This window comes from Rhea americana, unplaced genomic scaffold, assembly GCF_003343005.1.
Source record: "Rhea americana isolate MKP2758 unplaced genomic scaffold, rheAme1 scaffold_332, whole genome shotgun sequence".
Classification (NCBI taxonomy): domain Eukaryota; kingdom Metazoa; phylum Chordata; class Aves; order Rheiformes; family Rheidae; genus Rhea; species Rhea americana.
In genome coordinates this window covers 345,054-358,078 of record NW_028186460.1, presented here as the reverse complement: position 1 = coordinate 358,078, position 13,025 = coordinate 345,054, and the positions used below count along the sequence as shown (strand labels likewise).

General features: G+C 41.0%; 1 protein-coding gene across 1 annotated transcript; it reads left to right on the top strand.

Annotated features, from left to right (window-relative positions):
* Positions 1 to 3,194: 3,194 nt before the first annotated feature.
* On the top strand, positions 3,195 to 7,405 carry SMLR1 (small leucine rich protein 1). Its single transcript, XM_085311128.1, has 2 exons — positions 3,195 to 3,321; positions 7,293 to 7,405. The coding sequence occupies exons 1-2, from the start codon at positions 3,195 to 3,197 to the stop codon at positions 7,403 to 7,405; spliced, it is 240 nt and encodes a 79-aa protein (XP_085167254.1).
* Positions 7,406 to 13,025: the final 5,620 nt, after the last annotated feature.

Genomic DNA, 13,025 nt, shown 5'->3' with positions numbered 1-13,025 from the left:
TTTTTACTTCTGATTGAAGCCAAAAGGAACATTTTGAAACGGCAAAGTGAACCAGAACCATGAACCAGAAACTGAGCTTTCACCAGGTCTGCCCTCTAGCACAGGACTGGCAACACCAGGAGGGTGATAAGCAACCAGTTGCTCGGTTTAGGCTCATGACTAGTCAGTGACATTTCAGCAAAGCTCATGAATCCATTTATTTTCCAAAATACACCCAAGCTTCACAGATCACTGAGGAAACCATATGTTCCTGCACAACTAATCCATGCCTGGCCCAAATCTTCCAATTTTCTGTCGACTCTGTCAGACAGAAGTGTGATCACACAGCGAAGACGCACACAGCATCATCCACTTCAGCCCAGGATTTGCGTGGATGCGAAACCCTGCTTTTTGCAGCAACAGTGAACTCGCAGTCACAGAGCTCCCCTCAGCTGCACGTAAAGCTGCCGCTCGCCCCAGCCGAGGAACCTGAGCKCAGTACAAGTGCGCGAGAAAATGTTCGGTTTTGTACACATTGGCCCACTGTGCATCAGCTGAACACAGGGGCAGAGGGCAGGAGACCTGTGCGCGTTACTGGTGCGACCTTGCTCCTGCACAGAGCGCCTCGCAGACTGTCTCCGATCAGCTGCTGCAACCCTCTGCTGAACTGGCTTACCCAAATTCAGTCCGGGCTGGGCTGTATCTCTCAGAAACATTATCCTGTCTCAGATTTTGAAATTGCTAGTGACTGGGATTCTACTACAGTCCGGGGCAGAAAACRAATTGCCTTCAGTATTTAAAAGAAAACAAATTAAAAAAAAAAATTAACCTTGCTTCTACCTGCATTTGTTCTGCTTCAGCATGGACACTTGTTTCACATCTGCTGCAGTGAACAGCCATTAGCAAAGTTTTGTTCCTCACGTAGATACTGTGATCACAGACGTCATCTGTTCTTTGACAAACAGATTGCACAAATGTGGAGAATGCAGAATTTTCCTACTCTTCTMGGCAGAAGCTACCCAGTCAAAAGCTGTCTGCTCTACAGTCCATCATCTTTCTCTCCCCAGAACAATCCGGTGTGACAAGCACAGTAGCTACGTACTTAATCATCATCTGTGCCTCATGTTTGACAGAAAAGAATTTCTCAAGCACACGTGGAAAACCAATTAAAAAAATCCAAATGAGTGTTTTGTTCTTTTACACAGGTATACCTAGTTCCCATTAATTTCCCTGTGAGCCATAGAGGTGTATCAACAAGAAATATTCCCCGACTCTTTCTGTAAGACCTTGGAATTCTGTCACGGATTTTATTCACTCAAACAGAACTTTTTGGTTGCTCAAGTTTCTTTGTTTTGGTTTGTTAAGAAACATCAGTAAGAAGTGCTTTTTAAAAGGATCCAGAGAAGTGTTCACCAAAATGTTACAAGATTGCTTTGCACATTGGAACACTAACATTCATCAGTCTAAAAAAAAATAATTTTCTATGGGCATAAAAGGTTTTAAGGAGTTTATTGATCACAGCTGACAGGTACAAGGAAGAAATTTTATTGTTGCAGATAGGCCTGTAATAATATTAATATCCTATCCACCTGGCTTCTAATCCATGCTTTTCATCAGTAGATCATAAAGCATTTTACAAATGAGGTCAAACATCTAGCATGAAAAGGCAAAATGAGATGTTATGGTTAGAAATTGAGACCAAATACAAACAAGAAATAAAGCACACTCCATTTGTTCTTCTATTAATCGCAAAAGCAAGATGATTAACAAAACTGGGAATTTGTCTACAAATACAAAATTCTCCATCACTTGTCACAACAGCAGGATCTCATGCAGGATCTCATGCCAAATGTATCATAGCTCAAAGAAAACTGCAAACTTTATAAAATGCTTACTAGGTTAGATTCTTTGCCTTTTGAAACATAGTAATGCTTCCTTGCCTTGGAAATCTACAAATCTACTGTACTTTCCACTATCTCTAGCCTACCCCATCTACCAGATGTCAGACAAATCTTGTCCCTACTYGCTGGATGTCAAGAGAGAAGTGCTCTCGTAATGGTAGTTTGTGCTTTGAGCTCATGGTCATGAAATGACCCAGACATTTTATCCACGTCACACCAAGCAGCTGAAGCCATAAAACCACCATGCTGGATATTACTTGATCCCTTCATTAGGAGGACGCGATAGGACTAAGTGTGGATGCTCAGGCAGACTGACCGTGTCTCTAACACAGGGAAGGCATGTCTCTACTGGAATTCAAGCAYGCAGGCAGGTCAATGAGGGAAATGCTGCATTGCCCCTGGATGAACTCAGTGAATCCTGTGTGCATTAACAGTTTCAGGATGACCTTTCAAAGATGACAACAGTTTTGAAGACCTGATGTTTTATAAATCTGATGGGTGTAGAAAGAGGATACTGACAGGGTAATCTTCTGTTTAAACCACCCAGTGCACCCTAGACACAGTTCTGCCATTGACTGGCAGCCAGATCAGAAAAGCTGAACAGCATGAACACCTCAAACCCAGTTACTTACCTGAATGTTTAAAAGGTACTTGAATTCCTTAGCAAGCTTGGCCTCAAAATTTTTTCAACTTCACTAAAAAGGAAAAAAAAGAATTCTGATTTTCTGTCTTTTGCAATTACTCTTTGGAAAAAAGTTGTTGTTGCTACCACATCCACTGTCTCACTTGATGTCTCAGTGGCTCAAACTGAAAACCCTTGAGAATAGATACYATGTGTATCTATATCTACAAGGTACACCTTGTACATATGACAGGGTTCATCTTGAGCAAGGCACTTTGGATCTACTGTAAAATAAAAAATAACGTATCCAGAAAATTGAAGCTTACTATTCAGATCAGCCTGTACAACATCAGCGGATGAAAGAACCTCAAGTGCTCAAAATACAGCAGCCTTACACACTGAGCTCACCTCAGCCCAACATATCCAAAGGTTTCAAGCCCTACATTACTTGCATTAACACATTACTATGTACTTTTGAACTTTGTGGTTGAGTAACTTTGCAACTGAACTCCACTCTTCTTAGGAATCACAGGTCTACACAAACAAACCGAAGTCCAAAAAGTGATAATGGCCTGAGCAAAGGGCAGAATGTGGACGCAGGGGAAAAAGGGAAGAAAGCAAGATAAAATAAGCTCCTCACTTACAGATCTGAAGGAACTTATTCAGCAGGGTTGCTGCAGAGGAAACTGAGCATGAGTTACCTACTTTCAGTGTTTGTGAAGGAGCTGCCTGGTTGCGTTCTCTTTGCTGGGATTTTTGTGCCTGTGACTTTACTCCTCCTGCTGCTAATCGCTTACTTCAGGATCAAATTATTAGAAGGTAGGCCAGGACTCAGGGGCTATGAGTGGGTAGAAAGGCAAAACTGTGTGTTCAACAGATTGCTGTTAGGCTTGAGCCAATACTAAACAGAACAGAATTACGGTCATAAGCAATTTTGTCAGGTTGTGTTGCATTTTAACTTACTTTTCAAATAGAAGACGGTCTATAAAAAATTGTTTAGCTCGAACCCTCACTGAAACTCCATAGTTTTATTGACTGCAGCATTCATTATAGAAGGGCAATCAAACTGGAGAAAAAATAAAATAAAAAAAAAGGTGGCTACAGCACAGATGATTTTCCTCTGTGCTTTCCCTGTGTGAGTCTTCAGTGTGACAGTTAACAGCTGTTGCACCCTAAAACTAGTTGGTTATTCAGTACATCTGTTTTTTCAGAGGTATTTGCTTTTACTTTGTATTTAAATGTACACTTGGTACATTGTCTTTTCAATTTTAAAAGCAGCTTATACTCACTTCAAAATCTATCTTCAGAGTAAAAACAAAATAAGAAACCCACCCAATTTCAGATATGTAAATACTTGATGAGTGCAACACGCTTAGATACTGTAAATCAATGCTACCCAAAAAATCTGACTGGTGCTGCACAGAAAAGACACTGGGATACAACTTCCAGGCAGCGAATTCCTTTCAGGAGGGAAACCCCTGTATCTCAGACCAGGCTATTTTAATGGGATGATCTTCATGTTTTCTGGGTTTGAGTGTAGCTGAAACTTGAATCAGAGATGTGGCAACAGATTCACCTGTGCTGCTCTCATTTCAGTTTTCTGGCCTTAAAAACTGCTAAGGCCTGACCAGGAGCACATGCAGGTCACAGCCCCCCTTTTTTTTTTTTTGGAGGGAGGGTGGCAGAGGCTTTGAGAAAATTATCTTCATAAAAAATAGAAGATAAATTCCTATTATCTCTGAGGATCTGGAGGATGTGGATTAATTCATTTAAAGTGCAAACACTGAGACAAAGTAATACTACCAAATATCAGAAATGAAGGGGTTAGACTGGCCCATGAACATCAGTCAAGCCCACCATGGTCAGCCCCAACTCTTCTAAGTTGGAAGTGCTATGAAAGAGCACAACAGTAAGAGGAACTATTCCAGCACTCACTAAAGCCATCCAGTTTGCTCTGAATGTAAGTGCCATAATATGGCACTGAAAAGAACAAACTATGGCAAAATGCTTTTGAATTTTTGTGCCTGGCCCTATGTCACTTCTGTCAGAAAGCTTTGCTCCAGCTGCTTCTGGCTTCACATACATCTAAGCATACCTGAATGACTCCACATGGTCAGCCCTTCCAAGACCATTTCTTGCAGACGTGGGGCTAAGTAGCCATTAGCTGCCTTTTCAACTTTTCCTCCATAAGAACCGTTGGGAAAACTAAGATGATGTCCTAGATTGCCTCTATAAAACCAGATGCCTCTTGGTACAGCTTGATTAGACACCTGTATGGGCCAACAGTGCATAACACAGGTATTACGGGTTTCGGCTCCAATAGTCCACCTATGATCTTAAAAATAGAGAGCTGGCTGGGGCAGGCAGAAGGAAAATCCTGACCATAAAGTCTGCAAATGATAAATTGAGACCTTCACACAGCACTGGCCCAACAGGAAACAGCCAGATTTATCCAAACAACACAAGGTAGCGTTTTATCTTACCTGTATCTGGATGACAAATCAAGTACTGTAATTTGTACGTTCATAAAGTTTGTTCTGCCCTGCAATCTTCTGAAATTCTGAAAATTGGGCAATTTAACATGGTTCTAAGTGTAAGAAAGGCCACATGTATCCAGATATGTAGAATTAATCACTTTCTATTTCACATAACATATGTTGGCATCTAGACATGAGGCTTTAACATGAAGGATGGGTGTTTGTTTGCTAACAGGCACACATCACTAGCAATCTTCAGGCTGCTAAACTCAAAATGTTTCCTGTCCAAGATGTTTTTTTCAGAGGCCAAATTAAGCAGCTTGGGAAGCCTGTTCTGCATTCTTAACTCAGCTTTGCCCTCACCTCCCTCTGAGGACAATTTATAACAGCTGACAGTTTTTCACACAATAGGAAACAACAACAAAAAATGATGTGGTGCCAAAACATCACACAATTCAATAAATATCAAAGAGGAGGAAGCCTATGTGTGGATAGTTCCTTCCTRAAAAAGGTTGTCTTGGGAAAACCAGAATGGAAGCCAGTGGAATCATTACATTCAACTTGGGGTAAAGCAGAGGTTCTCCCTTTTAGCAAATAAACTGTGTCCATTTGCCATAGTTAGACATTAGCTATTGTGAAATAAAACTGAAGTACTGCTGAACTAATTCCTACCTGGCAATTCTCTTGCTTTTCTATTCCAGCCAAGATCTAGCAAAACAGGTGGATTACAGATCCCGTGAGTTCAGGTATTTGGTAAAGGCTCAGATAATACTTTTGTTAAATCAAAAAAAAAAAAAAAATCCAAAAAGCCTCAAAGATATTCACATTCATGCTGTGTGATCAACTGCTGAAGCAGACTGGCCTGCCCTGGCTTAAAGTGACTGTATTGTCTTTAGCTGTGCTTTCTGCATGTCTACAAATATTACCTAAAAACAGATGTTAAAAGGTGTTTCTGATAAAGCACAGAATTTTTAGTTTTGGATTTGTAATGAGTTTAAGTAATGATTCCCTAAATTTTCCTAGATCACCAATCAAGGCTTTAAGAGATAGAGGTGAATGAACCATTTAGCAGATAAATTTGTCAAAGGAATCCTTTTTTCTTTCCCCCTTTCATAGATAAAAAGGATGACTGAGGCAGATCATGCGACTATCCAAAGCCTCAGGGAAAAAAAATAATTTTCCAGGCAATAGGTGCCCTGGGTGGGRGTCTCAGGAGGAAGTGAGACAAATTCTTGGCTATCTGATACTTTGGGCAACTCAGCCCCAGCTGTAGCTCCAGGCCCTTCCTTTGCCTGATTTGAGACTGCCAGTCAAACCTATCATTTGAGCCTCTGGCCAACACACACAAACCATTCTGTGCAGCGCTCTCCGTACAGGCAAGCTRAGATCATGTGATCCTGTCACCTGAATCAGAGCAAGTTTTTAAGACCATCAGGTGAACCAAATAACTAAATACAGATAAGCCTGAGAACTTAGGTCAGCACTCTTACAAAGCCTCAGCAATTCAGTAGGCCTTTGGTGTCTATTTCCCTTAAAAAAAAAAAAAAAAAAGAATTTTGCCTTACCTGCACGCCTTGTCTCATCATCAGCCAAGCACCGTTGCTTTTTCAACGTGAAGCATGAAGAAGGTTCCACACAACATAGCAAAAGCCATCTCCCTACTGCCCTTCCAAAACCACTTAAAAATAAAAGCAAACTCAACCAAACAGCAGCCTTTCCTCTGAACAGCTAACAACGTCAAGGGAAGCTATATCCTGGGACAGGGCTTTTCATATTAACCGGGTAGGATTCTCCCACTCCCCCACACTGTTTCCTCATCCCTCTCCAAAGATCCTCCAAGCCTCTGATGGCAGCGTCCTGCTCGGAAGACGCGAGGCTGCGGGGCAGAGATCACTTTTCTGTTCTGCYGGTATCACGCTCAGCACAGGGAGGCTCCGCGCGGCGATCAAGGCTCTCACGGTGCTGCCCCAGTACATAGGTGCTCATTGCCAGTGGAGGGCCCGCTGCTCTCCTTGCCCTTRTGAGAGGATTTTATTCTGATTGAAAGCTGCTGGAGGCAGGTGAGAATAGAATATTTCTGTTGATGTCAACAGATCTTGTGTCAGTGCTTCARCAGGCAAAGTCATAATCCCTATTTCATACTCAGAAGACTTTCTTCTAGAAGCACAGATAAATTAACTTGCTACTYATGCACCTTCAGTTTAATTTGATTGGCTCTTACTAATACATGCCAGCTCCTTTTCTGTATGACAATTCACTACTGGGAAGTACTGCATTCCTATTTAATTCTTTGTTGTTTGGTTTGCTTTTCAGTTAATAAGGAACTGGCCATGGCGCACAACCCCAGAAATGCCCTCTTGGATTACTGTGTCCAGTGCCAGAAGCTGAGAAGATCTGGGAAAAAAGGGATCAAATACAAGAACTGAATGACATTTAAGGGAGTCTCATGCCTCAGAAAGCAAGCTGAAAACCAGCACTCAGCTCTGCAGGTTTAAAAATAACCAACTGTAGATGAATACCATGGGGAAAACAAAATGCAGAGAAGTTACTGCTGTGCTGTACAAATGGAACAGCTGCTGCCGTTCAAAAAGGCCTTGTAACAGTTCTGGTTTCTCACACGAGACCCCGTAAGCAGTATTTGTTGAACTCCTTGACACCAGAGACTTCCTGCAATGTACTGTATCAATATGTTGATAATCAACACTGGATTTTGGGGGTGGGGGGAGGAAATCAGCTTGCTCACTAGCCCACTGAGAAGAAAATTCTGTATAACAAGCTCCTGAGAGAGCTGAGCATGCAAAGGCAGGCTGTCGTATTACACTGAAGATGCAGAAACAGCAAGCTCATACCAAATACTGACATCTGGGAAATTGAGAAGGGTGATGGAGGGGAACAGGCTTTTTATTTTAATTAGCTTTCATACTTTGGGAAAGAGTATAGGTCTTCTGAAGCATGTTTCCCATAGAATTTGGAACAAAATATAACACTGATGATACAACAGGATGTCTCCCAGTCATTAGGTCGTGCCACGTTCTGAAACCATGAAAAGATATAGTCAATATTTTGGAAAACAGTTATTTTCATCTGAGTGCATTTGTTGAATAAATGGATGATTTTTCAAATAACAAACAAACATGGCTTTTTTTAAAAATCATTTTTCCCATTAGCTGTAAGTGTATAATTTTCWGTGCGCTCCAGATTGGCTGAGACAGACTGCCCAAAAAAACAGAACGCAAACTTGAGAGCACTGTTGCCTTTTGGCTTCTCTCGTTCTTACTGTCAAGTTTAAATSCAAACTGAGCTGAGTGTCTGGACTGTCAGCAAGTCAGCTCTTACAGGAAAGAGGAATGAGAAGTGACTGTGATTCCTGTCCCCAAATGCTTCCTGTCCCTAACTGCTAGCAAATGCTGGCTGCAATTACTTTTCATTACAGCTGCTTCTCATTACCCTACCCTGCAAAGGCAGAGCAGATAACACCTTGTCTGAGATTATCTGCATTTTTGTACGATTCAGGTTCTCACAGCCTTTTGATGACTCCTTTGAATCATTTTTGTAAACCCTAGTGAGGCCATGGCCACAGGTTTAAGAAACACAGTAATTTACCAARGCCTTTTGAGAAGAAAACAAGAGTCAAACGTCAATTACCTTTACTATACRTAGCTGTTCCTCTATCGCATTTTAATACTATTCTATTTTTAAAACACTTAGTTCATCATACAGTTCTACCTCTATGCAAATAGCATACAATATGTGGCATTGAACAGGTAAAGAGCCAATCATTTATTACTTGAAAAAAAGCTACTTGGACATTTCTAAAGAAAAAAAGTTGGGATACTGAAATGTAAGTATTACTAATTYGATGTCTAGTAAACTTAGGCTACTAAATAAACTACCTAACTTTAGGTGCAGAATACCTTGCAGTTCCACTCGATATCAGGAAAAGGTGCTRTCTAGAGAAAGCCAGACCTTTTTGCAGAAGCTGTAGTGTTTTAGACGGATACAGCAAAAGTTAAATACAAGACAGACGCATGGACTTTGACCTTAGAGGCAGCAACCCTAACAGAAACATAGCAAAACACAGAAAAGCAAAGACAGTAAAAACCAGCTTTTCTCAGCTGGCTGCTGGAGGAATCTATGGTTCAATTTCCAGCTAGGGATTCCCCACCTCTCGCTGGAAATTCACTCAGGAAGCCTGTTAACAGTTATTCTGTGCATTTCAGGAYGCCCCACCTGAACATCATAAAATCACGCCAGAAGTTCTTCTCAGTATCTTGCAATCAAAAAGGATGAAAAAGGCTTTTCTCCCCCCGATTTTACTATTCACAGTAAGAGCTAAGCATGCAGTACCTCTGTTCTTACAAACTTCACACCCAAAACTTTATTTGACCAACAGCAAATAACATACACGCTGTAATTCAGAGCGCAAAAGGAAAGGAGCACTCCAAAGGCAGCTCTCAAACTGCAAATCACAATAGTTGCCTGTCACCCAGGTGTTAAATGGATCTTACATTTCTAGCTACCCAGGAGCACCTGCTGCCTTAYCTCCTCTCAGACCCGGACACTCGCATTACCTGGCTGTCCTTGTACAACACAGTCCTTAGSAAGGCACCATTTCCCTACACCTAGTACACCCAGACTTGCATGTAAAGGTGAAGCGTCTCAGAAGCTCTTAACGTTGGCCTGGCTTCCTCTTTAAGTGAGGTCAGCTGTTGTTACTTTAAATGCTGTCACTGAGCATAGGTCAACCAGATAAAACAGCTTTCACTGCAAGATCTGTCATGATCCCATGAAAGTAGTGGTGGTGGAAAAGAATGTGATRCTTTGTTTTGTTCTTGAGCTGACATTTATGTGATTACATAAACTATTTAAGGTTCACTAAGAAAGTGCTGAGAGGCAATTAGGTAGTATCAAGAACATATTTACATACTTCTGTGCTATAGAGTTTGAGATCAGGCTGTGGTATCAAAGAACAGTTGAGACTGGAAGGGGCTTCTGGAGAACATCTAGTCTATATGTACAGAATCTTAATAAAACCATTCTTAACTCATACATCTATTATTGACTATATAAACAACATATTCAGCTGAGAGCACTTATGTAAAAAATCTTTTCTCCTGGTTACACAGATAACGACTTCTTCAGTATCAATATTCCTCTAAGCTGATTAAGATGGAAATGTTTAAGATCAAACATGCCTCAAATAGTACAGACCCAAAAGTTAAGGCCAGATAAGATGTCTGAGGTGAGAGATCTGTAAGATAGTTTCTAATGATCTACCTCTGCTTCCAGCCGTATCATCTGAAAAGCCAAGCTACAAAAACAATGAATCTGACCTACTGGCCCTCCAGCTATGACTCTGCTCTGTTTACCATTCCACATCTATAGGCAATTTTTCTTTTCAATGCAGTATGTTCCACAGATCAGCTGCAATCATGCTTTCTTCTCCCGATCCTCAACAAAGCTGTAACAGAACATACAGAGCCTGCCCTGGCCTGCTTAAACCATGTCTTATTACACAAGTGAGGACTGCTTGTTATTTCTTTGTGCTCTCCATCTATCATCAGGTCCATTTTTTTTTATTTATTTAAATTGGAGTAGTTCAATCTTAGCAACTGTGGGAGGTGGATCTGGGCCTTTATTTCCCAGCCTCCAGACTCRCCCTGCTGCACATTTAACAAAGCAAGGCTCCTGAAAAGGGAGAAGGGAAACAAGCAGGAGCTGGGCCTCTTCAGCCTGGGGAAGAGAAGACTGAGGGGGGATCTTACAATGTGTACAAGTACCTGAAGGGAGGGTCTCAAGGGAACGGGGACAAACTCTTTTCAGTTGTCCCGCGTGACAGGACAAGAGGCAATGGGCAGAAACTGAAGCACAGGAAGTTCCGCCTGACCGTGAGGGGGAATTTCTTCACTTTGAGAGTGACGGAGCACTGGCACAGGTTGCCCAGAGAGGTTGTGGAGTCTCCTTCTCTGGAGATCTTCAAGGCCCACCTGGATGCAGCCCTGTCTAACATGCTCTAGGCGACCCTGCTTGAGCAGGAAGGTTGGACTAMATGATCTCCAGAGGTCCCTTCCAACCTTACTGATTCTGTGATTCTAAGCCCTCAAACCACCTGCTACCTGCCCCAGGACCTAAGCTGGTATCRCTATGAGGGGCAGCAAGGAAGAGTGAGATAAGCATAGCTGCTAGTAGGGAGCAAACCAGCCACRTTATGGGGATCGGTCCCTGCTGCAAATCCATTTATCTGTTTTGTTAGGGAAAGGCAATCAACTAGGTAGAAGCAGTTCATTGCCTTGATTCAGCATAGGCCATAATTGGGATCTCACTTAAACTGTAAATTGTTTGGGTAAGGGACAGTCCTATTATTCTGTCTCTGAATGAGTAAGAACCGTATCACTGCCTGGTGCCAAGCACCCTGTCCAGTCTAAAGCACGATTTAGTACTCCTGTCAGAATATTTACCTTTGGCTGAGCAAGATGATGTTTGTTTGCAGAAGTGCATCAGAAATGCAAATTACTCACTGTCTTCCCTATTAGGATACTATTAGATACTAGGTTCTTTAGCACTGTGTGTGTTTTAATTCTTGTGCTTAATATGCTGGCGCTAAGGACTGTAGGGGCTACTGGAATAGAAATCCCTCACTGCTTGATCAGAATTCAGCATATAAATAACAGACCCAACAGGATGAAATCATTTCCAGGAGAGACAGAGAGACAGAGACAGAGAGACAGAGACAGAGAGACAGAGACAGAGAGAGTATGTATTTATATATTTATATTTTTATCATTTACTGATTTTGAGTGTCCTACAATTTCCTCGGAAGCAGCTGGTAAAGATCCTAGCAACATGTAGAACATACTACCAATTGATTCCATACCCTGGTTCCATAGAACATTTCCTGTTTTCCTGTGTAATACTTGGTTCCAAGTAATTTTTGCTTTCTAAACAGATAAGCAAAGAAAAGGTGCATTCTTTGGCCATGCCAGTAAACTATTTCTTACTTGAGCATAAGTTTGTGATTATGGATCCCTTTTAATAACACCTTTAAATATCTTCTGCAATATACTCTTTCCTCTTCTTTTACTAAATACAATCTGCATAATACATTGCAGTCAAGTTGAGACAGCTGCTACCTATAGGAAAAAAATAACTGACTTATACTAAAGAAACATGCTGCCAATAGGAAAGTAGTGATCTTAGATACTGTTCAGAGATTAAAGGAATTGTCCAACTCGCGAATACCCACTTCCCCCTACACACCAAAAAAAAAAAAAAGACTGAGATGGACCGCATGTCAAAACATGCATACATACATAATCAAAACTTAGCATCTTACTACAACATAGAAATTTTTTTGATTTCACAAAATGTTTGAGAATATTGAGATTTAAAATGCTCAGAAGTGGTATCACTGTGTAACAGTATTTTATCATAAAACAGTCCTATAGCTACCAAGGAGGTTATCATATAGATATTAGGTAAGACATAATTAAAGTAGAAAAACACTGGATGCCTTAGGCCCAACTGCTCATTGAGCTGCAATTGCTAACATGTAGAGCAATCTGGCACTCAAGATTCAGTAACATGTCATGAAGATACTCAGTTCCTGGCTGTGTTCAGTCCCATTACTGAATATTGTCAAGAAATTGTTTTTGTGCTGCCTTGCCRAGGTTATCATACATCATTTCCTTGATTAAGAAAAATACATATTTAAATATCACTATTGAAGAACTTGTTTTGATCAACTGTAAAAACATTTCCTAAAATATATATGAAAACAGTGATTGCAAGGAAATAGTTTATCTTCAATTATCTTTATAACTGAAGAATCCTGTCTTCSTCCCACCAGGAAATTGCACGGAAAGTAGGATACTACTCCCTCCATTTACAACCAGCAAGCATGCTTAAAAAGCCTATCTTCTTGCCTATCTGTGATTGCTTCCTCTTCATGTCCCAAAAGAGAATTTAATGWCCAATCTACAGTACGAAAGATAAAGATAGCAAGAATGATGAAAACTCTRGAATAGCTTCTGTGTGGGGAATGTCTGA

Coding starts and splice junctions, on each gene's coding strand:
- SMLR1 (XM_085311128.1), top strand. CDS start 3,195: ATGAGTTACCTACTTTCAGTGTTTGTGAAGGAGCTGCCTGGTTGCGTT. Junction 3,322..7,292: donor CAGGATCAAATTATTAGAAG/GTAGGCCAGGAC, acceptor TTTGCTTTTCAG/TTAATAAGGAACTGGCCATG.